This window comes from Abramis brama (genome assembly GCF_963993115.1).
Source record: "Abramis brama genome assembly, chromosome: 14".
NCBI lineage: Eukaryota > Metazoa > Chordata > Actinopteri > Cypriniformes > Leuciscidae > Abramis > Abramis brama.
The window spans coordinates 12,366,525-12,394,056 of record NC_139976.1 but is presented as its reverse complement, the minus strand read 5'-3'; the positions used below and the strand labels follow the sequence as shown (position 1 = coordinate 12,394,056).

Genomic DNA, 27,532 nt, shown 5'->3' with positions numbered 1-27,532 from the left:
GCAAGCGAACAGAACTATATAATAGATGACCTCAGTGATTATCATTCCTATGCATGGGTCTTTCTATCCGTGTGTGAATGTTTCATGGGTGTCAACACAGTGAGAGTTAGAAAGTGAGAAAGTTGGATGAGTGGATGCACTGTGATGTCGTGAAATGTTAAAGGCTCACTTCATGAATATTAACTAGGTTATGCAAAAATAATTTTGAATGATCTTTTATGGTTTTGATTAGACGGATCAGGTCTGTAGTAGAGCATTTGGTCATACCCTAGTCAAATTTGAAATGTAAACGTGACATTGCGCTTAGAAATGTCCATAGAATTATTTAAAAACAATTTCAATAGCACACTGACTTGCTAAGTTATCATTACACAATGAATTGAGAGAGCAAACACTCTTTCTAACCAAGTTCACATGCCTGAATAATGTTGTAACATTTAATTTGACAACTTCATTCTTGTATCTACCACTATCTACCAATGAATGCATGGATCAGCGACTGGGGCTTGAATATGATTTGTTGGTCCAGCAGTAAGATTTTTTTACATTTGATTTGGGGTCCATCCTAATATCAATTATTTTAATAAGTCCAAATTGCAGCTGAACTGCAGTGTACATTCACTACGTTCGGGGTCAGTACAATTTTTAAGTATGTTATGCTCATCAAGGTGGAATGATCAAAATGCAGTAAAAAGGGTAATGTGAAATATTATTAAAACATTTTTTTTTTTTAAATGTCATTTATTTGATGGCAAGCCATTAGTCTAGTTAGTCTAGTGTCACATTATCCTTCAGAAATCATTCTAATATACTGATTTTGTGCTCAAGAAACATTTCTTATTATTATCAATGTTGATACAGTTGTGCTGCTGTGTAAATATGTTTTGTTTTTTTTCTGAAACGCATTTATTTGAAATAGAAATCTGTGACAGTATAAAAGTCTTTACTGTTATTTTCGATCAATTTAATGGGTCCTAGCTGAATAAAAGCATCCATTTCTTTCTTTCACTTTTGCATGGTAGTGATATGAGAAATGGGCACATAGTAGTTTGCATTTTATTTCATGACTTAACTAGAACGGACTGGCTTTCCACCAACGATGACAACTGCAACAACCACTCAGCAAAACATTAAAATCTAATTCCAGCGCCGGATTGCCACTCGTTATAACACGCACTAACAAAATGAAAATTCCTGCTCAGAAGCTTCCTCTGTATTATACACATCCCTGCCGCAAGCTATTTCATGAAGTGGTGTGGACACGACCCGCCGCAAATGACATGTATGATTACTCTTGTGCTGTAAAGCATCTCATCTCACTTCCCCTCACTTGTACAGGCAGATAAAAGTAGGAACACACATGTACAGGCCAAAGACGAAATAAAGGGATCATGAACTCTGAAAAGAGGCTGCATATATGCTCACTCTGCGATATACAGGCCCCTCAGTGAGAGAAAGTCACTTTAATTAGACTTTACATGTAAACTGCAGATTAAGCGAGACACACTGATTATTCACCCTTTTCGACTACCCCAGTCAGGAATTAATCCCAGACAAGATTACATTAATGAATTCCTGAAGTATTTTTTTCTGTTCCCCCTCTTAAAATTAAAGCCATTATCTTACTACAACCCAGCACTCTGAGAGTCCACAATAAGTATCCCACACCCCCCAATGTCGCCCGAGCTGAAAAAGACAGTCGATAATGCAGTTATTCCAGTTAGTGAAATCTCCCTCCCTCTGCCTGTCCTGTGGAACATCATTAAAACGATTGAGTTTGACTTTAAACTAGTTTGGGGCCTTACAGCTGGAAAAGCATGTCCTTTTAACACTCCTGCTTCCTTGGGGACCTGTTAGCATTGTTCTTCTCTCCAACAAGAAAATTGGATGATTTCTGACCACCCCTTCATCGCCTCAGCAGGGCGAGAAAACTCAGAGGAGGAGAAGCAGAACAGCAGTACTGGCTGCTGTAAATGTAAAATAAAAAAATAAATAAAAACCCTGTAGGGTGCGGGTATGAAACATGCAGAATTCAAGTGAAGTCTGAAGAAAAGATTGGAGCTCACCCTCTCAGCCTCTTTTTAAATTAATTTTATAGTCGTCTGCTGCTGGCTCAGCAGATTTTTGTGACGATTATATAAGCGGTCCAATTAAAGGTTTTCCCTGCATGCTTGGATTAGCAAGAGTGACACTGATCTGATACGCTACACCCTGTGTTATTTATGCAGTGTATGCACTTTCGTACAAATTACTTTGGTATAAAAGCATCTGCAAGGAAATGTTAAGGTAAACCATTGGGAATGATTGAGGCTTGATTCTTTACCCTTATTGGACCTGACAGTGCACATGGGAACGTGAGCCCATCAACATTTATGTACGGGATGAGAATGAACCCCAAGTGGCACCAGAGAGAGACTAATATTCCAGTTTGGATAATGCAACTCTATTCATCCAGTTCTTCATCAGCTAGGTGGCCGGCTACCTTTGACTGTTGCATCAGATGGATGCAGTGTTTACTCCCCGAGCTGCATGCAATGTTATTTCTGTCAGCTTGAGGGATCTTCGGAGCAGGTGGGAAAGCAGTAAAGCCTTGGAGGGCATCATTCCTTCAGCTGCCTGCTGGCCAATTGTATTCATTACTGACTGTTATGCACAGGGGACTTTAGTTGAATCTCCATAACAGCACACGTGGGTGGCTTGATTTCTGACCGTACACATATATATTTGGTATACGCATGGGTGCGGGGATGTAGGCTTTTTTTCGGATAAGTGATCATTATGCGGACGGTCAGCACAAATGTGGACATCATGCAAATATGCTCTGAAACATAAACAAACGGCAGCTGCGAGGCGTCACCTTTTGAAGCTGGAGGGTGCTCTCGAGTCTGGGGCTGGATTTAGACATGAGACCAGAGGCGTTGACAGTACAGTCTCTCAAGTTGCGAATTTCGGTCAGATGGGCTCGATGCTTCTCTCTTTGTCTCCTGCAAAGGGTTAATACATTTTTAAACCACACAATTTTCTTTTGTGCAATGAGAAATGTCAATGACAGAAAAGAGAAAAGCAATAATCTTTTATTAAAGGTTGTATCAGCGATTTTAGGCCCAAACATAAATGATCACATTCATCTAATCTTTCCTAACGATCCGCTAGCTGCCTGCCCCATAAGCATGCTGTCAAAAAACGCATCTCTGCCCTAGGCTCTGAGATCTGCACACAAAAACAGTTGGTTTCACCAACACTCAAAACCAAAATAAATAGTGTTCCAACCAATCACCGACAGGGGTGGGTGTTGTGAGGTTTTGCGCTCGTGCACGGCTGCCTATGACGGCTGCACGCGAAAACCTCACAACAAAAAAAGATGTGGGGGGGGGGGGGTCCATTATATGACATTTTACAACCTGAACTAACCTTGCCATGAAAAGGCCAAATTAGTATTACTATAATAATAATAATTATTATTATTATTTTGTGAATTTACTAATTAAATTTGTTAAAATATGTTTTTTTAAGAAATTATGATAAAAGATTATGCTAAACTACTTATTAATACTGATGATACTGTTTTCTTCTCAAGAATTACATTTTCAAACTGGAAGAGGTCTAAGTCGTTATGAATTGTATTTTTAATGTATCATATTTTTGAATACCAGACAGGATGAAAACATTACCATCATTGATCCATCACTGATCCACAACATCTCTTCAAAAACACTCAAACTTGTTTTTGTGTTGAAACAATGTTTTTCTAGCTTCCAAGGATGGTTTGGACTTTGGACTCACTTGTTTTTGCAGTAAAGAGCCATGCAAGCCACTCCCAGCAGGCTGATCCCCATGGCTATGCTGAAGATGGACATAATCTGTCTCTGATAGGTTTCTGCACTCTCTGAAAAGACAGACAAGGACAGCACACACTCATCTTCAGGCTTTATTCACAGTCATCATCACTGTGCCAGTTTAGATTGAACAAAATAACCTAATGTAGCTAATTGGCTCTTGTAGGTTGTAAGGAAAATTCACTGACCCAATAATGGAAACATTCCCAGTGCAAGAGAATCTGAATTTTTAGAGATGATTGGAAAGGGACTGTTTCAAAACTAATTGGCTAGTTATACCATTTTGGCATGTTTAACTAGCACACAAACATGTGCACACACTCATATTTGATTTGATGATGGGGGATAGACAGCAGAGAAACATGCAGGGAGCTGTCAGCTAAACACTCATGTGTCAGTGGTCAGACAGGCTTAAAATGCGCTTGCCGTAAGAATCTGCCTAATGATTGGTTTATAAGAATCCAGCACTATTGAACTGGATATACCTGATATTACATTACACAAAATGGAATTTACTGATTTAATAATAATAAAAATAAGTTAATAGCATGCTGGGAAATGTATTCTTTCTCCTTGGTCCATAAAATTAAAATGAATGGTTTTCTGTAGGGCTGGGCGATATAGCCAAATATGAATCTCTTATTTAAATCGAGTTTACACTTTGTTGGTTATAAGACAATAGCCGCTTTCACACATACAGTCTTTACTGGTAAATTACCAGTAACAGATCATATGTGAACAGGACCTTTTCAAATGTACTGGTAAATTGGTATCGGCTATTTACTAGTAAGGGAAGTTGTAACATTACCAGTAAATTACTGGTATAAACCTTATGTAGCCCCGCCCCTTTTCAGCGCTGCGCTCCTTGTCTTTTGTCTTCTGGCCTGTATTTTCACAGCGATCTTGCATTTATGAATGAACGGCTCGTTTTAAAATCTTCCCGGTCTACTGACAATGTTAACTTTACATTAAGTAAATCTACTTCACCAGCTAGTAACTCCTGGACAGCGATGCCATACAAATATACAGAGCGACCGCAAAACGGAAGTTCAAAGACAATATTCTAAAGATGGCTGCGCCCTTGTTTCTCTGGCGCAATGAAGATTACTGGTATTTTGCACGTACAAGGTCAGAACGCGCTGACGTAAGAAGTGATTTGGGCCAATCAGAAGCCATTGAAAGAGCAACGGCTCTGGGCCATTCATAAAATTATGACTCAGATGGCACGTTTACTCAGCACTGTTTACAAATGTCTTCAAATTGGAGTTATACCGAAACTAAAACTCTTCTCCTTGTCTGGGCGGATGAAGAGATTTGTCAACAACTTTAGAGGTCAATTCCGGGTTAATGACATCATCACAGAGTTTATCGGTATTTTGGAACTGATGCGTGAATGGGCTGATTACTGGTAAAAAGCCAGAACGCTGTTGCTTGTGTGAACAGCACATTTGTGAATTTACCGGTAAAGTCGTTCTGGCAATTTTACGGTAATTTACCTGGACTGCTGTGTGAAAGTGGTTAATGATTCACAAGTGTCTAGAACACAGTAAGTGAATGATAACTCCAGAATTTGGAGTGGATGCGCCACTGACTACCTTAAACACTTCTGTGTGGCCATTTTGTTCACACACTTAACATACATGTTTATGATTGGTTGCAATGCTTAACACTGCAAAAACATGTTGTAAAAAGAAACCTTTGACTCTCTTCATAGAGCGCTCAGACAAATATGTACGGGAGCGTCTGAAAACAGCACCTATCAGCTGTCATAGTTCTGAGATGAAAATGGGCTTAGATATTTCGATAACATCCCTTATATTCTATGTATCACCTAGCCCTACTTGTCTTTCTCAACGACCTATAAAATACAAAAAAAGGCTTTATCAAGCCATCATTCAAAGTTTGTCTTGAACAATCAAACTCATGTGGTGGATTTTAAGAAGCATTCTCAATTTAAATCGAATTGATGATAACCCTGATTAAAAGGGAGCTGATCCTCGCTAACAACTATCAAGTCTTCTGAGAGAAGTTCCACTAGATGTCAGAACATTGATGGTGAGATTTGTTGTGTGACTTATATCCAATGCACCGTAAACGCGTTAAAAGGGGTTCAGGTCTGAGCTTAAGGTAGTTCTACTGCATCAGACCCAGTGAATAATCTATATGGATTAATCTTGGGCAAAAACAAGCCACCCAAAACTGTCAAAAATACATCTGTGGAAAACAAAGAACGGGCAGTGGGATAACAGGGACTGAAAGACTGGTCCTCACAGGATATTGAGCCGTAGTTTGATGGAGTCTCTGCAAACAGATGGCTAGACTCCCTCACAAACATACACCCATGTGAAATGTTCTCTCATGCCACAAATGCACAGAGCTGACCATTCATGCACACGTGCACTCAACCCCCCCACCCCCCCAACGCCTCTCTCTCTCTCTCTCACGGAAAACATGCTCCATAATAGCCAACAACTGGACTCGCTCACCACCCAGATTAAAATCACTGAGGCAGTCATTTCCGAGAAGCAGAAATGCATATCAGTTCCACTTAAGCTATCTCTCCTTCTCTGACAGTTTTTGAGGAAATCTTGAGGCGAGCGTGTGAAGCACGACTAATGGAAAACTTCACAAGATTCACTCGTTCACTTAAAGAAATGCTTTCAGTTGTCAGGCACATGAGAGAGGACGGTAGGGCAGGGTGTGTGGATGCAGAAGAGGGAAAAGCTTGCGGAAAATCCATTTTCACAGCAGTTTTTTGGGCTCCTGATTGTTGACACTGCTTTAAGTCTGTGGATGCTGTGGTTTGTTAGGGTAAAGGCATGTATTTAGCCCTTGGCTGTGTGATATTTCTTATCCCCAGAGACTTGCTATGCAACATGCCACCTCAGCAAGGTGCACACCTCGAGGCTTCGCAGTAATTAACAGCCACATACACAGGCGAGCACACACATGTATGCGCATAAGCCACACAGACTGCATCGCCCATACAGATGCTGCCCTGTGCCTTTACAATACATTTCTTTTGCTCTGTTTCCATGGAAACTCAAGAACATTAGGCTTCTATGAGGAACAGAGCATCATGTGTGTTTGTACACATTAATGTTGATCAAGAATGGGAGAGGCTTGTGTGTGCTTTTCTTTCTAACATCATGAAGATGCCAATTTACAACTTATATGAATGTATATAGGAAAAAGCCTTAGATTATTTTTAGTCATTTATAATAACAGTTTGTAACCTAGTTAAATGGTTCTGTGGTGTGATGAATGCATTTTTAAAAGTACAAATATTCCATGTAGTCTCTCAAATAAAATGGGGTCATAAAATATCAATATTAATAATATAAATATAAAATTAAACCATTATTTAATGGATTTTTTTTAAATTAAAAATAAAGAAAAATAGAAATCATAATATAATTTCATATACATTTCCTTACCCATAAACTCAATTCCCAGCTCATCTGCTGCTTCAGGGAGAGATAACAAAAAAGAGACAAGTGGTTAAACAGACGGAGAGAAAGATAGAAACAGGGAGAAAGATGTTATCATACAGATTTCCACAAACAAAGACATATTAAATCACCCAGATAATAACCGTGAATAAAAAGCAAGTGAGATTTGTCAACTAAAACTGCTCATTGTTCTGAAAGAGAAAGGATTCTGTAGCGGCATCGTTTCGACAACAAAAATAGCTTTCTCTTGATTACCCAAGATACGAGCAGTCACAATAGTGAAGAGGTTGAAGCAGTTTATAATATAAAGCACATAAAGGCCTGTTAGTTGCCTGTAGAATAGCTACGCTTCCATAGAGAAGCCAGATTTAGTCAGGGATGGGCTTTAGAAATGCCTCTGTCAACTCTAATGCCCAGGAGATGCTTATTTTTCAACTAGAAAAGAAAATTGTGTTATTAATTCATCTGAAGGCTTCGAACTAATATGCCTCCTCTTTAAGGGAGTCTTCACCAGCAGAGCAATGGACAAGCAATTCACCTCTCTAAATACCGCCAGTCTCTCTCTCTCTCTTCTCTATCCCACTGAAGCCTTAGAACTGCTGTTCCTGATAAAGAGAAGAACACTCATGCTCTTTTCATTTGAATAGTCCCCTTTTTCAAGCCACTGTAATATAATCTCATTTAAATTAAAATGAAACCCTCACACTTAATTGCTTTTCTGACAGAGGTGGTCTAAGGTTTTTAAATAGACTGCGGCTTGCCCGAGAAAGATTATTTTAGTGGACATACTTAGAGGGGAAAAAACAGAAATCAAACCCAGTGACAGAAAACCCTCTGTCAAATGATAAATTGCCACATAGCAGCCTCAATTTTTCAACGCCACATGTTTTTGCATATATTCATGCTGCAATTTAAAAATGATCTGTGGGAAAATAATGAGCTGAAATGTATTCTTTTTTTTCTCTCAAAGAGGTCTAGCTGCAGTTCTTAATGAGAATGCAAGGAATGGTAGTTTTAGCCTAAACAATTCTGCTTATGATTTAAATTCATGGTGAATAAGGACAGAGCCCTTGTTTATTGGCAGCCGCAGCACAGTGCAGGCTGTGGAATCGCTTAAAGGTTGTTTTAAATGCTAATGTAAGCAGAATAGCTGGTAATACTCCTACCCGAGATTTTTGCACAGTGTCTCTCCTCTGGGCCTATTGAATTCACTGTGTGTTGTGGGATCGGGTGAGATTTTTAAAAAACACAACACAGCTCTGTGAGACAAAAGGCCCAGGCGATGATCCAGCGGTTCTGTCGTATCCATACTGCCAGCATTGCTTGGCCCATTCATGCTGAGGCTGCCTCTGATTGCCCACAATAACTGCCACATTCATCCTGTCATAATCGCTGTGCTGTCATGAGCCACACACACAAAGTCATTAAGCACGGATATGCATGCATTCCTCGAATCCTGGCAGCAAGCTCCTGATGTACTGCTCCCATAAACCACAGGCTCCCATCCGTTGTCCCGTCACCCTTGGGAGACATTTACGCCGTCTAAGAGGAATGGCATCCAGTGCACTGAATCAACGTCAGTCGCTCAGAGACTGAGTAGAAGAAGTACAAAAATGAATCAAATCCTTAATCCTTCCGTTAGTTGGAGCAATAGGCGAAAGCTCCTTTGTGCGGCTTACTTACATAGCCTAATGCTCAAGAGATAAATACCTAAATGAGAGGGGCCGCTGTCCCCTGAGCAAGTCAGTCGTGAAATCCGTCTCCCTCGAGTCACCGGCTGAACCCCAGATTTTTTCCCAAAGCTCTGAAAATGGCTCCACTAAACAAACTCCTTGTTCATACGGGGAATAGTCCAAAATATTTCAGGTACTCACCTTCGTGTTTCTTGTCACTCGTGTTTGTACAGTTGTATGAAAGGAGCCGGTGCTTCAAACCATCTTCATAAAAGTGGGCCATACGACATATGCACTATATCTTCTGAAAGTCTTCTGAAGATGTACAATAGCTTTTCGCAAAAAAACATAGCTTTTGAAAATTGTCCCCTCCAGTGAGCTTTTAACCACTACCACCAGAACTTGATAACCAAATAGAGTGAGATTCATGGACAAATAATTTAGATAATTTTTGTGAACTAAATAAAAAACTCAATTAAACTCATTAAAAAGATTACATTCAAAAGAGTAATTAGTTCATGAATCGGACAACATTGCTTTTCACATGAACTTAAATTTAGGTCTGTTATTTTGCAAAAAGCTATGTTTGGCTTTAAAAAGATATGGAATATAGGCCATATTTAATTTTGACGGGAATGAAAACGAGATTGTGAGGGATACAGTAAGTTCAATGGATTTTACATGCCAATGCCAATTGATCCTTTGCAAACTCACAGGCTTGTTTTCCTCCATGTAAAATTCAATATGGCATCTTCTCTGACTGAGGTCTAGTGCATGATTTATATGGACCATTTGATACTTTTTATAGCTTGAAAACATCAGTCACTAAAAAAGCATAAGAACACATTTTCTCCTTTTGTGTTCTGTGGAAGAACGAAAGTTGTACAGCTTTCAAAAAACGAGGGTGAGAAAATGGTTTCATTTTTGGATGAACTACCCTCTAACACCATCGCTCATACAATGCAGGCTAAAAAGTTGAAAGAAAGTCAACAGCATTCCTCATATTAAGCAGCGGGGTTTCTGCAGTCGCTGACCCGCAGTGTTATCCTTTGCCAGGAAGCTGGGGGGAGATATGGGGCCAAGCAGAAGCGAGGCTCTTTTCACATCTTACTTGTGTGGTAGTCGATATGGAGACAAAAAAGACAGTCGACGGATGATTTGTGCTAGTGTGTTGAGCAGAGATAGATTGTGAAAAAGCTCCGGGGACAAAAGACTAGGTGGCAGATAAAGCGAAGCCACCCCCAGGGGGTGATTTGTGGCTCATTTGGTGGGTTAAGTGAATAAAGATGCACTGGACCAAACACATCAGGCTCAAACCAGGAACGGGGAAAAACAAACACTGGCCTCAACAGGGTGGAATAAAGATACACCGAAAACATAATGGGCTATGAAAAAATTGTAAAGGCTGTAATTTTACATAAGATATTGAGCACTGTGATTGCTCCTCATGCGGGCCGCTCCAAAGCCTGTTGTATTCGTTTCCATGGTAGGATTGTAACTCAAGCACATAATCTGGATTAACTGGCTCATTTCTATCAATGTTGAATATGTGGATACAACAAAATAAAAATAAAAACTATAGATGCCGAAAGCTTCAGCCATTTAGCAGATTTGCAACAGCAGTGGCCTAAAATTGCTTCAATGCTAAACGGTGTCAACAGAAGGGTGGAGGAGGCAATACCAGCAGGATTGTGTAGGTGTATCCGTGAAGGAGATGATGGCACTGCTAGAGATGAGAGCTCCATCTCGGGGATTGATGGATAGCAGGAATATGAATGCTCTCATTGAGAAAATCAGACAGGAAAGAGAAGTATCAGGGACACAAAGGCTACAGAAAGATCCCATTACTAGCCACTCAGAAGGGTCAGCAACTCAAAGTGCACTAAATGTGAGTTTAGGTTGCCGTATCACTCGCTGTAAAAGATCACCCCCCAAAAGCTAGACAATTCATACGACGCTAGGCACTCAGAAACAGCTGTGTTGCAGATTCATCTCGCGCTGGACATCTCTTTTCTCCGCTTTCTCCCTCCAAGGCTTGTACACTTCCTTTCATATCGGTATAATAGCTCTCGGAAAGTTGAGTCACAGGAAGAAGGGTTTATGAGTCAAGGCTTTGTGAGGTTTCACAAATCTTTCCATTACCAACCTGTAAGAAGGCAAAAATCTTTCTTTGACAGCTTTTTCAGTGACTATGAACTTCCCCTTGACTACTTGTACTCCACTGTCCTTTTTTAACCTGTGAGACACTCTCCTAGCTCATTGAGCACAGAAATGGCTAATGACTTTAGCATCAACCTAAAATTAGCAAAGCAATTGCTTTCATTCAGGGACTTTCCTAATGACAGGGGAAATGTACTCTTCATGAAAAATAGTCACTTGATCACATTTCGTTGCCACTCTGAGCCTTGTTAGAATCAGACAACAAATGTAAACGGGTTACGCAATATATTTGTCACGCTAAAAAAATTCTGCTCCTGCAGAGTTAGAGATCAGCTTTCCTATAGAGAAAATAGCATATGCAAATGCTTTCTGATTTTCATGAGTGTGGCATTGTAGGGTGATGGCAATTTCAGCACTTAGAGAGAGAGGTATAATTAACTACTTAAGCAATACACGGTTCTGAGAAATCGGTGGAGAACTCTCAGCCCTGGAGGCTAAGAGACTCACCTGATGCTAGAGAGGCTGGAACTTCTAAAACTAAGACTGGAAAGCAAGTAAACAACAAGTAAATGATGTTCTATCATCTTTGGTTTGCTGTATCATGAAGCATATTGTCGCCAAAGGGTTTTGTGTTGTTCATGCTAGTAGGAATGGAAATAACTCAATAACCTTGTTTTTATCCAAACCAGATTCATTTTTCCTGTATCCCTGTATGAAGCAAACAAAATAAAAGATTCCATCATATTATCCCTCAAAGAAAACACACTGTGACAAAAGTACATACTTGGGTCAGATAAGATGGAGTCCGTCTTCGGCACAAACTGGTCACAACGAAGTCCACGGTAACCCTCTTTACACCTGCAAAAGAAGAAGAATGTTCAACATTTCATTACAGAAATATAAATTAACTGTGTGTCTACACTTTTTTTATCAATATTAGGGGTTGGGGGATGTAATTGTAAAAGCCAAAAAGTTGGAACATCAGAATGAAAATACACACACACACACACACACACACACACACACACACACACACACACACACACACACACACACACACACACACACACACACACACACACACACACACACACACACACACACACACACACACACACAGAGAGAAACATAAAAAATCTTACTGACCCCAACATTTTGGAAGGTAGAGTATATTTCGGGGATAGTTTGTATTTTTGTCTTTTAGTCACCATTTCATTTTTAATCACCTTCTGTTTCTGCAGCTCACTTGAAGGCATAGTTTACCCAAAACATTATCATTTACACAAACAAAAGAAGATATTTTGGAAGAATTAATCAACTGTTTTTGTCAGTGGACCCCATTTACTTTAATTGCATGGAGAACAAATATTTCAAAGTATCTCAAAGTATCTTCTTTTATGTAGTGTTAGTGAGTAAATGATGACAGATTTTTCATTTTGGGGTGTGCAACCCATTTAAATAGTCCTGTAGTGTGACAAATATATTTTAAGAGTACAAATATTCAATGCAATCTAACTAATATCTAAGCTAATATCAAGTCATAAAAAGTGCATTCATCTAATTATGCGAGAAGCATAAAAATGTTTTAAAATAGTTCTAGATGGAGCATGTGACACTGCACATCCATTTGGAGTACAGATCTGCATCCACGTGTCCATCCACCATCCATCATTATGCCATTTTCACAGAGAGATTGACTCAACATTAGAAATCAGAATACCCAGAAATGTTATAAATTAGCCAAATGCAGAAAAAGATGAGGATGTAAAGGAGGGAGTGGTGATATGGAGAAGAAAAAAAAAGAAGAAAAATAGGGATAACAGGGCGGGTCTGTCCAGAGCTCAGTGGTGCCTGCACTCGCACAGATAACACAGTCTTGACATTTATGTCACATCCCCACTGAGCTATGGGACCGTAAGGCATTTGACTAGACTCTTACTGTGAGATCTATGTGAAACAGGGGACTTCTTCCAAAAGTAGCAATGTGCTCTGAATCTGTGTGTAGAAGAACCACAGAGAACACCAGCTGCCCTCCAGCAAAAGCATTTCAGACATATTCTAATCTCTCTCTCCATCTCTTTCGTCCTTTCTTTGCGTTTTTTAACGCCTTAACCCAACAACTGTTGTCCTCCCATGTGAAAATACAAATAAAACACAATTTCAATGCTGCAAACAGACTCATCTCAATTTTCCAGCAACACTGCGCCTTTTATTCACGTTTACCTGAAAATTACCCAATTCTGAGATCTGCCTCTGTGATCACTTCTCTTTCCTGTGCAATGCTAACATAATTTTGACAAGGTATAACATGATAATGACGGTTCACAAATGGAAACAAGCATACAGGCCGAGAATAATAAAAAAAAAAAAACCTTAACAGGATGATCTTGATGTTGTTTCATCTGGCTTTGTTTGCAGTGTGCACCGGATCCGGTGCGACAGCTGCCTAGACTCAATCTTGTCAATGTGTCTGGCTTGAGGAAGCATGACTGAGCTTTGCTGCATGAAACAGAAATGAGACTGAAAACTGACTGAAAAGAGGGGATAACATGGTTAGACTGTAATTACAGTCAAGGAAGCAGGTGAGGAGCATGTTGTGCGGTCTCATCTCTCTCTGCCTCGCGCTCTGTTAGCTCACCGCCTGGTTAACACTGACTCACGTGTTGACAGCAGAATGATGGTCGTGACTGTTGGCAGCCTATTTGTTTTTCCCCTTTCACCCCTTTTCTGGTAGACAGTACAGTAGAGCTTTTAGCAGTATGCCAAGAAAACAAACCAACAAATCATTTCATGCATCGTTTACTTGGTATTGGAGGAAAGGAAAATCAATGCACGCACATCTACTTATGACATTCGAGGTGCCTACAGAGTAAACAACATTGTAAACTAGAATTTCTGCATCTGCTTCATGGCTTTTCATTATCATTCAAGGACATGTTGCTTGGCATCAATGATTGTTCCCCTGTTGGTTAAATTACAGCTAGATAGAAAAGGAGATAAATTATGTATTTCCCTCGAAGGAGGCAGAGGCAATAAGCAGGACTCGCATTTGACTACCACAGTTAACGCAGTTTGTTAATAAAAGCTGAAGTGTTAAATTACTCCCGTTAAAAGTGTTAAAATACTCTGATGTTAAAATACTCCTGTACCATCTTAATATGCAGAGACGACTAAAAGTAAACCATTAGTGGGATGAACACTGTCTCCGTGACCCTATCAAATCGTAGCTCTGTTTGTTTGAGAATTCCGACCTGTCTCGCACGGCAACAGCAGCTCAGCCAATGGCGTGAGTTCTGGGGTGGGGCACTCTGCTTGCCTGACCATTGGCAGATGGGCAGAGTGTTCGTAGGGAAACCTGTTTGCAAACAATCAGTCATTATTTTTGCAATAGCATTCGGTGATTGTGGTTGAGCAGAAACTACACTTCAGCTTTCAAGGTATGTGGATGTAAGTTGGAATAAACAGGAAAGCTTGTTTGTGCAAGAAAGCGTGTCTGTGAGTGGGTTGTGCGTGGTGGTATTCTTTTCCTCCCTGTCAAACAGCTCCCACATAACAGACTGAGCTCGTGTCTTGCATGTGGGTGCTACATATACTACCCACATTCACACACCCACATACTGTACAATACACACCTTTACACAAAGACACTGTCAAGCCATCTCAAGATCCTGTGACAACTTTCCTCCATAAATAAGGCCCTATCTGATCCTGACATCCTTTACTATTATTGATGTATTTGGAGGGTGAGATAAGGCCAATATTTGAAACAATCTCTGTTCAATTGTTCCTTACCCATCATCCCTGTCAAAAAAGTGCTGTTTAAGAAACCTGGCTTCGCTATTATCATATGGCCAATACATATTCATAAGTATCTGTCTGGGTTTGCGGATGGGGAGAGGAGAGTGAGCATTGCAACAGAATGATTTTATTTGTTGAATGACATTGACTGATTTCCACTTCAACATTCAAGATGTTTCAGCACACAAACAAGGAATGGATCCCCACCAATTCAACAAGTGTTTTTTTTCTCCAGTTTTTCAGTTCTGGGCATATAAATCACCCAGGTTTTTTATTGTGGGAATCTAGGTTGACTTCTATTCAAATGAACAGATTTCAACCCTTTTTTATATGAATTTTACATAAAAATGTTTTTAGAAGCATAATTTCATTATTTAACTAGCTACTCCTCAAATGCCATTTAAGTATAATTTTAATGTTTTACCCTTGTCCCAGACCCAGACTTTCAATATTACATTATGACTCTATCTATCATAAAAATATGAATGATTTTGTATGAAAGAATATTTAAAAAAAACACAGCTGTGGCACCATTTCCACCACCTGAACAATTCTATGCTTAATAGAATAATAGTTAGTGTACTTGAAATATGAGAAATGTTACTATTATAATGTTATATACATTATATATGCACAATAAAACTTTCAAAAATATAATATTAAACATATTATATATATTCTATTTAATTGTGCATAAATAATATATAATTTTATAATAAAAGTATTAAAATATATACTATTATATATGTATTATTGTTACTATTTTACTGTACTTCAATAGTGAAAAAAAACATCCATTATTGTGTGAAAATTAATCATTCTAATATTTCAAATAGCTTTTCAAATAAGGGAATACAATAAATAAATGGGGGGGGGGGATAAGAAGAAACAAAAAGGGAAAATTACTACAGAGAGTGTAAAAAGCGTTTTCGAAGACTTTATATTCTAACATTTTACTTCGGCAAAAGTTCCTACAGTTGAATAAATACCCTCATATGAAATACTGTACGTACAGAATCAAGCAAGGCAGCAAAGAATAAATGCATCTTCATTTAGGAGCCATACATTTACCCTGAGCTTTGTCAAACTACGAGTTTTCTACTTTTCACATGCTTTTTAACACCACAAAAGCCTGACTTGAAAATAAACCTATTAAAATGGTAATCACGCATGAGTAGATAAGTCCCCCTAAGCTTATACTAGCGGAAGCGCAAACACTCAACCGGGAGTTCTCCTGACGACGGCATTGTCATGGCAGAGCACTGGTTTTAGATAAGAGGAAGCACAGCACTGTCACAAAACAGTTTGTGTGAAGTCTATCCACCAGCGTGAGGATCAGCGACTGTCTGAAGGGCACATGGAAGGAGGCAGAGAAGTGAATTAGAGACATTGATGGCCATCTTCACATATGACGAGGTTTCACAGCTCTGACACAGACACAAGTGCTTCCTTGGGGCTCTGATCATAGTTATTACCATTGCTCACACAACACTAAACTGTTGTCAGACTAAAGATCAATGGGAAATAAATGTTTTTTTTGTCACATATCCTGCGATTGTTTTTAGGTCAATAACAATAGAAGGTGTCGGTGTGATCTGGTGTGAAAGTGCGCACATGTTCACAAAGATCATCTCACTTACACGTCACATCACAACGCAAGCCGACACACGCATAAACTCTGAAACCGAACCGACAATGCATGTCTTTCACAATGAAAGCATGAATATCTCATTTTTCATCAGATATGGCGCGATAATCCAATGAAGCTGTGAGAGCGGCAGTCTGTCTCAGAGGTGTTTAAAAGCTTATCCTCCTTAATATCATTTACATGGCCCTTCTTCAGTCAGGGCAATAAGTGTAATTCCGTTAAATTGCGATATTGTCTTTCCCATCATTCTTCAGTCTTTATATATAGACTCTGGTTAATCCTTTCCTTTTTAATCAAACCGCTTTGATGTATTCATCATGCAATTTTATTTAATTTGCTATTCCCCTGCAGGGAAGGAAAGAGGTGGACACTAATGGAATCAACGTGCCAATGAGGTGTGCATAGGTTCTGCATCTCTGTGGTAACATTCACCATGGTAACTCGGCTTGTTTGTGGGCTTAGTGCCCACTGGATTTGATGCAACCACGGAAACGCATATGAAAATAAGAGAGATGGGCATTGTTGCCAACGAGATTTGTGAATGTTTCTAAGTATCTCTGAAGCCTCAGAGTCTATTAACACCCTGCATTGGGAAAATCGTTCCATGAAATCAAAGATTTTAGGTGGATCTCTTAAAAAATCTATGCATTTGATTGACAACTCATTACAGGTTAGCTTGCTCCTGAATGGACGTTTTTATTTTTTCCATGGGAACAGAGTGAAATTTCTATTAATTCAATCTTGTTATTAAAGCTGTTATCGGAGAACTCTAATCAAGATTTTATAGACATTTTTGAGCCGGAGGCTGAATTGACCATATTGAGGTCCTAATTAAATGCACTTCTTATCTTTTTTTCTTCAAGACAAACACAAATGCTTTATCAGCAGCCGCCTTATCAGTGTGATGGACGTCTCTTGGAGTTTTACTTGAAACTGGAATTATAGAATCACATTTCTTATAGAGTCAATATGGTTTTTCACTGTTTTCTCTCATTACACAAGGACGAAACAATATCTTCAAGCATGCCATGCATCACTAACGAAGCTTTCAATGAAATTACAGGTTTTATAGAGTATATGCTTACATTATGCTAACCACTTGTAGGCATCACAGAGTGCCAACAAGGCCAGATATTCCCAGGTGGCTGCTAATTCATAGTGTCAGGCTGTTTCTAGCGTTGATGACACAAACCGAGTTGTTATTTAATCATATTTAGATTAAGCTAAAGGGCTCAAACATGCCACAACCATCATTTAATCTTCAAGTGCACAGCATATGTTTACTGTGTCAACAAGAACCCTGCCATTTTGGGTCTCTGTCTCTTCCTGAAGTATCCTCAGAAAGTTTGCCTTCGTTTAGTGACAGCTCTCCACTTCACAAGGCACAATTGTGTGTCTTCACATGCCTGCGAGTGATGTTCACAGGAGCAAACCGCTGCTACGGCACATGAACAAAAGTGACAGGTTCTAACTCGGGGTGGCAAAGAGCTAAAGGTTCGGGGGAGATGTTTCAACTTAAACATCCCTGCCATTACACAGCTTGTGGTGTTGCAGAATATGCAGAAGGTTGGGAAATGTCCTGGGGCTGGGTTAGACGGATCTCGGTTCAGCCAAGAACATTAACAGAATGGAAATGCTTGTATTCTTTTATGCGGCTGCAGCTGATAATGATTGTACAGTAAGGCAAGCAGATGTAAGATCACTCAGGGGAAACAAGTCTATCTGAGCTGAGTTTCAAGCTGTTTTTTGTACTTTTCCTGGAGATTTACTATAGGTTGCCTGGCTGGGAAAATACGTTAGCCAATTAGACAGGCCAAAGCGGCGCATTTAAGCATCTGGTGCATTAATTAGCGGCTCTTATGAAGGTCTGAAGACCAAACAAACATATAGAGGATAAAGCTGATTATTTGCCAATTCATCAAGGCATGTATTAATAAAAAACATCAGATTTCAGATTTTTAAGTAGCAAAAAGGCAAGGCTGTCGATCACATCACAAAGCATTTCTCAGGCACTGTTAACAAACCTGGCGTTCAGAGGCAGTGTGCTTCCTCTTGCGTGAAGGAACACAAGCGCTTCGGGCGCTGGATTTTGGCAGCCATCAGCTCTCGCATCTTTGCCTGGTCAAACAATCCCCACATTTTCCATCGCTGGCCCTGCGCTTCTACTCTTCTCTTCATCCGGCCAACAACCACATGGTTTTTTCATGTGGCCTCGCTGCCAAAAAACGGATGCTCTCTGGCATTTTAAAATTGTTTTGCGTAAATTAAGACAACGTTGCCTTTGTGAGCGACATTTGAGATTCTGACATTTTCTTGAGCAATTTTAATCCTGTCAGCAGCATTTAGGATGACTGAGCTAAAATAATTGAAGATACGAGTGTGCTCAGAGGGACAGGATCGCACGAGCAACCACACACACACAAATTAAACCAGGCATACTAACTTTAAGTCATAGGACAAATTCTAATCAGAAGTGAGCATCCCTATGCCCTGCTCACTCCAAAGGGCAGCCCTTGAAGGGAGGAATGCACTTGTGTTATTGAAGCCATTTGGAACACACTTGCTTTATAACTTAATACAACTTGCTGTCATATCTTTGGACACCGCATGTAGTCTGTATGCCTCTACTATTAAACACATTTGTATACTCTTAAAAAAAATAACCATCAATGCCAATAAAGAACCTTTATTTTCCAGAAACATATATCATTAAAGTAAAAACAATGCTTAGTGATTCTTCTTGTTATAAAATACTTATAACGTTTCATCCCACTGAATACAAATCACAGCTAGACAAGATGTTAAATAGAGGTCTTGAAGAAAAATGGATAACAGAACATTAATTCAAATGTTTAACAAATCCAATTGTCCCAGTACTTACCTAAAATACATAAATCTATTGAAGATCTACCTCATCGACCTATAGTTTCTACTACTGAAAAGTTATCTGAATTTATAGAAACTCATTTACAACCATTGGTGAAACAATTGCCTTCTTATTTCAGAGACACAACAGATTTTTTGAATAAATTACAATCATATTCTCGAGACTGGTTTGAAACAAAGCATGCATCATCTTTATACTTAGATTCCACATAAGGCTTAGAATCTTAAAAAAAAAAAAAAAATCTATATTACCCACACAATTTATCTTATATGTGATCAAATTTATACTGACAAATTTTTGTTTGCTTGTTTGATAAAAATTACTATTTTCAAGTACATGGTACTGCTATGGGTACCCTTAGCACCTAGTTATTATGGAAGGCATTTTCTGCCAAATTTAAATAAATTAAATGATTAAAATTAAAATTAAAACCAGATTAACGATTTCATTACAGAAAACAGTACGCAAAATATGTGACAAAATTGAGAATGAAATTAAATGATTTCATTTTCACAGCATTATCCCTGTCAAATTGAAAAATAAAATGCAATTGGTGATTTCACATTTCATTTTCACTACAGTCTCGAGGCAAGACTGCCAATATTAAAATGAAAAGCCAAAACGTGAAAAAGAAACTACAAATACAGTTTTTACAATGCTCTTTAGTAACGCTCACGCAATAATAGTGACACAATTCAAATACAAATGTAAATTTTCGTTTTCATTTTAATTCCTCTTTTATTTCACAGTTTTCATTTTCGTTTTCATTTTCAAAGACAACCTGCATGCAAATTCTATGTTAATGAGTGGGTGTGGCTTATTCTAGTAACGGCGCTAGTAGAGGCACGCCTTCTGTAAAGCGAAGTCGTCGACGTCCCGTGTGCATGAGTTGAATGTGTGAAACGAAATTATTTAAATGTGATTATATTGTAATCGAGACGACGAGATATGGCGAAATCTGTTAGTGAGCTTTTGCGGGAAGCTGCCGCAGCATTAGAACATGGAAACAACCAGCCTGACCATGTTAGTTATGATGTTAGACTCAGGCTAGACCATAATCGATGAGGTTCATTCATGTATTAGGCTGTTTTGGAAATTCAACTATTTGGGTGTACAAAGGTCTTAGTGACACAGTTTCTACAACAATTATAGCCAGACATTAATACCCGCTAGCTTTAGTGATTCATTTTACTTCATGAAAGTTGCATAGATACATATGTTTCGGGATTAATATTTGTATTGCGTGGTAACCGTTTTATAAAAGCAATAAGGTACTCTAGGCTAGTGCTGTATCTGAATAAGTCACGGCTGAAGGGTGTTGTTAGGCACGACGCGAATATGAAACATTGGCCGAGGTTCTCGGTTAAAGCCAGTGGGTATTAATGTCTGGCTATAATTGTTGTAGAAATTGTGTTACTAAGACTTCTGTACACCCAAATAGTTGAATTTCCAAAACAGCCTAATACATGAATGAACCTCATCGTCGATTATGGTCTTGTCTGAGTTTAACATCATAACTAGGTTATAAATTCTAGCTTTACAGAAGGCGTGTCTCAGCGCCGTTACTAGAATAAGCCACACCCACTCATTAACATAGAATTTGCATGCAGGTTGTCTTTGAAAATGAAAACGAAAATGAAAACTGTGAAATAAAAGAGGAATTAAAATGAAAACGAAAACGAATTTGTATTTGAATTGTGTCACTATTATTGCGTGAGCGTTACTAAAGAGCATTGTAAAAACTGTATTTGTAGTTTCTTTTTCATGTTTGGCTTTTCATTTTAATATTGGCAGTCTTGCCTCGAGACTGTAGTGAAAATGAAATGTGAAATCACCAATTGCATTTTATTTTTCAATTTGACAGGGATAATGCTGTGAAAATGAAATCATTTAATTTCATTCTCAATTTTGTCACATTTTTTCCATATAGTTTTCTGTAATGAAATCGTTAATCTGGTTTTAATTTTCATTTTAATCATTTAATTTATTTATTTAAATTTGGCAGAAAATGCCTTCCATAAGTTATGGGTACATTTGAATTAGGCTTAATTTATAATAATAATCCTTTTGGACATGACATTAAGTACTGGGCAAGATATATTGTGTTGTGTTTGAACTCAACACTGGATTCTATAACATTTTCATTTTCAAACAACATTTGTAAGATCTAAAGTTCTAAGACTAGATCTAAGTTTAAAAACTTTGTCTCCACTATGGTGTTTCGAAAACCAACAGACAAGAAAAATTCTCTCTGCCGATAGTCATCACTTGCTACCTCTAAAAAAAAGTCTACCCTTAAGCCAACTTTATAGATTAAGACGTACTGTATATGCGATTCAGAAGAGGAATTTGACAAACAGTCTGAAATTCTCAGCAACTGCTTTAGTTCAAGAAGACACCCAAGGACTTGGTTTAAATGAGCGTTTGAAAGCGAAAAAGATCTAAAAGAATTTAATTATTAAGTAACAATCAAAGTTAATTATATCCTTATATGAAGAATAGTCAACAGATCAAATCCATTGTCAATACATTTAGGTTTATTTTAGCTTCAGATTCTTAATTAAAAGTTGTTTAAATATCCTCAGATCTTTATACAAAAAGACCTCAAAACTTGGTGAATATGCTAGTTAGATCAGATGTTGTGCGCGATGACAAAAAAAGCATACATACAAGGTTGTGTTACATGTCAGAATTGCACATGTTCTTCTTTACTACAATGCAAATACTTTATATGTTTTTCCACAATAAAAAAGTATAGGCTACTTAGTTTTAAAGGCAGATGTTACACTATAATAAATCCTGTATAACATGCTCTACTAAGACCATGATTTACTTACTCCAATGTCCATGCCCATTTATGTATGCTGGGAAAACATCAAGATCATTGAGGATTAGAGTGAGTGAACATAATGAACATAATGATGCCATGATGTTACCTCTCCGATAACTAGACACTTATTGATTATAATCATAGTATTGAACAACTTACATGCATAGGTATTGAAGTGATGAATTCCCGCCATGGTGGATATATTGTTATGCATTGCTAAACATTGTAATACAATGTTTATGAATGGCATTTTTTGCCTGATGCATTATTGTTCACATTCTCATAATTTTTTGTTCCAGATGGAGTTAAATTGGAGTCTGTGAATTGATTGTTTAATTATGATCACCTGAATATTTGTATTGTTTTCTACATACCGAGAAACAGTGAATTGTTACACTGATAAAGGTAGACGGCCGAAAAGTTTGTTTAATTTTGTAGCCCTGTTTATATGGCATTGCTGTGAATTGCCCTTTTGGAACCTTTAATTTAAAAGTGTACATATGAAACTTATATGCAATATGAAACACATAACTGAAATGTGTGCATAAATTGTTTTATATCGAAACAAAACAACTTCAATTCTTCTGTTTATATGTTAACTCGAACTCACTCACCATCTAGCTTTAAAATGTATTGCGAGGACTCCTCATCCTGGGTCACATGACAATAAACGATAACATTAATTTCTTGAAGTGACCATCGCATGTACCCTTCGCTGACAGATTTGCTCTAGATGAATGCCCTTACAAATGGAGTCTCCCTCTCGAAGTGCCATTCAAGGGCGTAAAAAACGCTGTTTGGAATTCGCCCATACACAATTATTTGAGCAGACGTTCAACAGATTTAGGACACTAGCTGGATCTGATGATGATGGATTAAGGTATTACAGAGATGTGCCAATTTCTCCCGTCTCACTCTCCACCACTTCTCAGGAATGGAAGTAAAGGACAGCCATCTTAAAGCCGTCTGAGCCACAGATACAGCTAAGACTAAAGTGAATGGCTTGTCTCCAATCTCTACCAAGCTCCATGTGTCAAGGACAGGCTTTTGGGAAGAGGAAGAACAGGCTTAAGAAGCTCAGGAGTGGCTAAAATCCATAACCTGTCTGTGGGCCAGCCATAACTAACTGCAAAATTCTCACAATACAAAATGAGAGGTAAAAGGCATGTCACAGGTCATATCCATTTGTGCACAAAGCATATTCAGAGCATGGAATGTACATAGCTTGGCTCACTTTGGAGAGAATTAAATCAGAATTCAATCAATATCAAGTTTAACAAATAACTTTTTATTCTAGGAACTCACCGGTGAATAAATAAGAAAATATTGGTGTGTTTACAAGAAAATTTGGTACTGTCAGCTGTGGACAAGCATAAATCTATAAGGTTGCAAAAAAGAGCACTTTGGGAGGTAGTTTTTCAAGCACACTTCTGCTTTAATGAGCTTTTCATCCATAAATTTGCCTCACTGACCCATTTTTCATTTGTAAATATACTGTGTATTCTCACAATTGTCTAGAAGCCTTTAGTCTCCCAGCCAAAGAGTTGTTTATTTGTCTTTGCATTTTGCTTCTCATCACATTGTTATCTTCACATTTTGGGATATGTTTTGCTTGAGGCTGTATTTATGATGTTGGCTTACACCTCATAATTTTGCTCCAATAATAAGCATTCTGTCTGTGAATAATAATATTATTAAAAACACAACAGGATGTGAATGATTTCACTCACATCTTGCAAGTCTCTGGCCATTCTCTGACTATGGCCACTTTTCTTGTTAGCATCTGGTTTGTGGGCTTGGTGACATGGCATGTCATTGTCACTGTTCATTACCTTTGCATTTCCTGTGCTTGCTGTGACAGAAAGGTAAACACCCCTTCACAGAGAAAACTCATTCCAGCTCCACAGGGAGCACTTTGTCCCCTCCACACTGCCATTACACCACAGAAAATAACAAACAAAGGAATAATAAGATTTGTTTATATGGTAGGTAAGCATTGTCTGAAAGGCACTGAAACCCTGACATCCTAATCCTTATTAAAAACCTCTTTAATGAGGTCCTCCGGAATTCTAGGTCTAGGTCTTGAACGCGGGTAATATAATTAATCGCGCACACAGGGCTTAGTGTCAGGTACACATATTTAATTTAAAGACTTATTGCAAGTGGAGAGTTTAAAATCTGCTGTGAGGAGTTTAACACCCATATGCAGACTCTCGGCAGGTCTTTGCCAAAAGAAGAATTTTTGTCTGCTCTCTGATTGGGAAAAAAGAGACTGATTAGAGCATCTGGCCACTGGCAATCAGACAGACAGGCAACTTTGCGTTTCATTAAAGCATAATTAAACCATCCTTTTAAGTTCTAGTGAAAACATTATGTTAATTCTCCACAAGTTCAATGGCCAGCGCTTTTAATTCAAAGTGTGCCATTCCTCTATTAAACCAAATCGAGTTTCAACAATGTATTGGGTCAGTGCTCCTTAAATGAGCTTCTCTGAAGTAGCTCTCAATAACTTTCACTCTTGTTTTAACTTGTATTTTCCAGACTAAATGCAATGGCAACCCCACGCCAAACAAAACAAAATGCCCTAATTTTATTCAATCGATTTAATTCTTAAAGGGATACTCCACCGTTTTTTCATATTAAACTATGTTATTCCCTTAACTAAGACGAGTTGATACATACCTCTCTCGTCTCAGTGCGTGCACTCAATCGCTCTGTCTTGCGGCGAAACTTTGTTAGCACTTAGCTTAGCCCAGTTCATTCAATATGGGCCAAGCAGAGAAGCTACCAAACACCTCCACGTTTTCCCTATTTAAATACAGTTACTCGCGTAGTGTAACTCGACCTAGGACGGTGACACAAAACAAAACAAAACGTTGCGCTTTTCTAAGCATGTAAAATGGATAACTATATTGTATGGCGGAATACCATAGCAAGTGCTTGTAAGCACTTCGACTTGGCGCAGTAATATCTTCACTAGAGGGAGCGGGGGCCGGTGAGAGGATTTTTCACGAGTGAAGATATTACTGCGCCAAGTCGAAGTGCTTACAAGCACTTGCTATGGTATTCCGCCATACAATATAGTTATCCATTTTACACGTATCAAATCGTCTTAGTTAAAGGGAATAACATAGTTTAATATGAAAAAACGGTGGAGTATCCCTTTAAAGCTTTTCGCAATATAAATGCGAGCTTCAGCAAATCTAACCATTATACCATTGGCTCATAATGCCATAGACCTCAAATAAGGCCAGGTGACACAGCTGACAAGTGACAGCGACACATATGAGGTACACTAAAGTACTGGACTCATGTGTGACAGAAGTAGAATATGTTCCTCTCCCACCATCCCCAAACTGCAGGCTTTACAGGCTGCGGGCAATGCTGTTCCACCTAATAACTTTGTTTGATCCCATACTGCTCAAGTATGCATTACCAATCAGATCTATCCTTTCAGGGCTTGCTTATAAACCTGATAAGTGGACACGCTAGGATCCTAATCATTGACGCCCTTCTGAAAATGAGAAGCAGTCTGTGAAAATCAAATCTGATTGCACTCAGCAAACAAATACATATCATGAGTACGGAACATAATCAAGATTAGCTAGAATACGTGACCTGCTTCTGCGGGCATGTTTGCACGTGTGATTTGAGCATTAAATCACTGTGCCTCTGGAATATAAAGTGATTGATAGGTGACCTTCTAGCAGTAACCAATTTCCACATGAAGTGGCGAAGATAATCTGATCACAACAAGGTGTAAATATAAAGGAAATCTCCATTGCCCTCTTTCTATTCCAGAGGGTTTTTTCCTGTAATCCATTGAATTTCGACTTGTCCCTAAAACAAATTCTAAATGTTAAAATACTCAATGTTCAAATAGTTAAACTGCACGACATAAACAATATGTGCTGTGATATGAATTGTTTAAAAATAAAAACTATTACTAGCCTTTTCTGTGTGAAATGTAACAACTTGCCATGACAATATAACACTTACGACTGTAAAATGACCAAAACACATTTAAAGATCAAATAATACAGAGGTTTTACAGACAAATGAATGTACTATAAGTGCTTTTTTAAGATAGACTTCACAGTTCTGCTTTTAAATCCTGAAAAAAGGCCACTTTCGCATTATATATATAATTGCCTCACCTTGAGCTTAACTTATATTGAACCCAGAACATTCCTTTAAGGCCTTTCTCCGAGTTCCCTTGAATGCATAAACATTGCTTCCCTGATTCTCTTTCTTTATTTCTGTTTTGTGTTAATTCCCTTCCTCTTCTCTATTTTAATAACCTTTCTTGCCTCCCCAAAGTCCCTGGCGCAGATTCTTGGTAAACAGTGGTAAACAAACACAAGAAAGCCATTAGCCGGTGCCCACAGACTAGAGTTTGCAAAAGACTCTCTTTGGAATGAGTGTTGGTTTGGTTCTGTTTGCTTGAATTGCTTAACTTGTACACACAGGTACACACAAACACTGAGAGAAGTGACACAGAGGCTGCTCATTAACGGAAAAGAGGCGACGGTGACTCAGACGCGCTCTTACGGACATGCCCTCACCCAAATCCTCCAAGACATTTCCAGATCCTTTCAGGCATTAATTTAAAACAGGGGAAAGGTCACGTTCTGGTATCGCCACAGAAGATATCTGAGTGATTGATTAAAAACAGACGGATACATGGCAAGCTACAGCAGATCAGTCTGAGATGCTTGTGCTATTGGTCTTTCTGCTGAGATGCAAGGGAAAGAGGCATGTGAAATACAAAGCATGGAAAAAGGAATAATTCAGCATGACTCTCTGCAGATTAATTCTTCTGCGAGCCTCTGCTCAAAGTCCCGGTCTAATGAGGTGCTCTGACCTCAGCTAGGTTTAATGGAATAATAAATGTATCAATGCTTTGAAACATGCAAGGTCTCTCACCAACACACACACCCACACACACCCACAAACACACACACACACACCCACACACACACACACACACACACAAAAACAGAATAAAGACTCCTTTGGTCATAGCCCTCTGTTTAGCACCAGTGTATCATTGCCGATCCGTGCATGCGACGAATGATTTGATGGACAGCCGCAGAATACCAATTCATGCCACTGGCCTTCATATACTGCATCTATATAAACAACACATAAATCATTGTTCCTGACAGAAAGGATACCCCATTCTTCAGGGTTTCCAGGTTGTGACAGTATTTATTTAAGTCATGTGACAAAAGGAGCTTAAATAAAG

The 27,532-nt window shown here is 38.6% G+C and overlaps 1 protein-coding gene across 3 annotated transcripts in view; it reads right to left on the bottom strand.

Annotated features, from left to right (window-relative positions):
* Nucleotides 1-27,532, bottom strand: part of nrg3b (neuregulin 3b) — a 143,657-nt gene that overhangs the window by 8,657 nt on the left and 107,468 nt on the right. The window contains exons 3-6 of one of the 3 annotated variants that reach the window (XM_084135773.1): nucleotides 11,906-11,979; nucleotides 7,274-7,300; nucleotides 3,784-3,886; nucleotides 2,858-2,984 (exon numbers count right to left, since the gene is read on the bottom strand). In XM_084135773.1, the coding sequence (XP_083991899.1) occupies nucleotides 2,858-2,984; nucleotides 3,784-3,886; nucleotides 7,274-7,300; nucleotides 11,906-11,979 (331 nt within the window). Of the gene's footprint in view, nucleotides 1-2,857; nucleotides 2,985-3,783; nucleotides 3,887-7,273; nucleotides 7,304-11,905; nucleotides 11,980-27,532 lie in introns of all 3 variants that reach the window. The other 2 variants (XM_084135771.1, XM_084135772.1) reach the window with 2 other exon arrangements.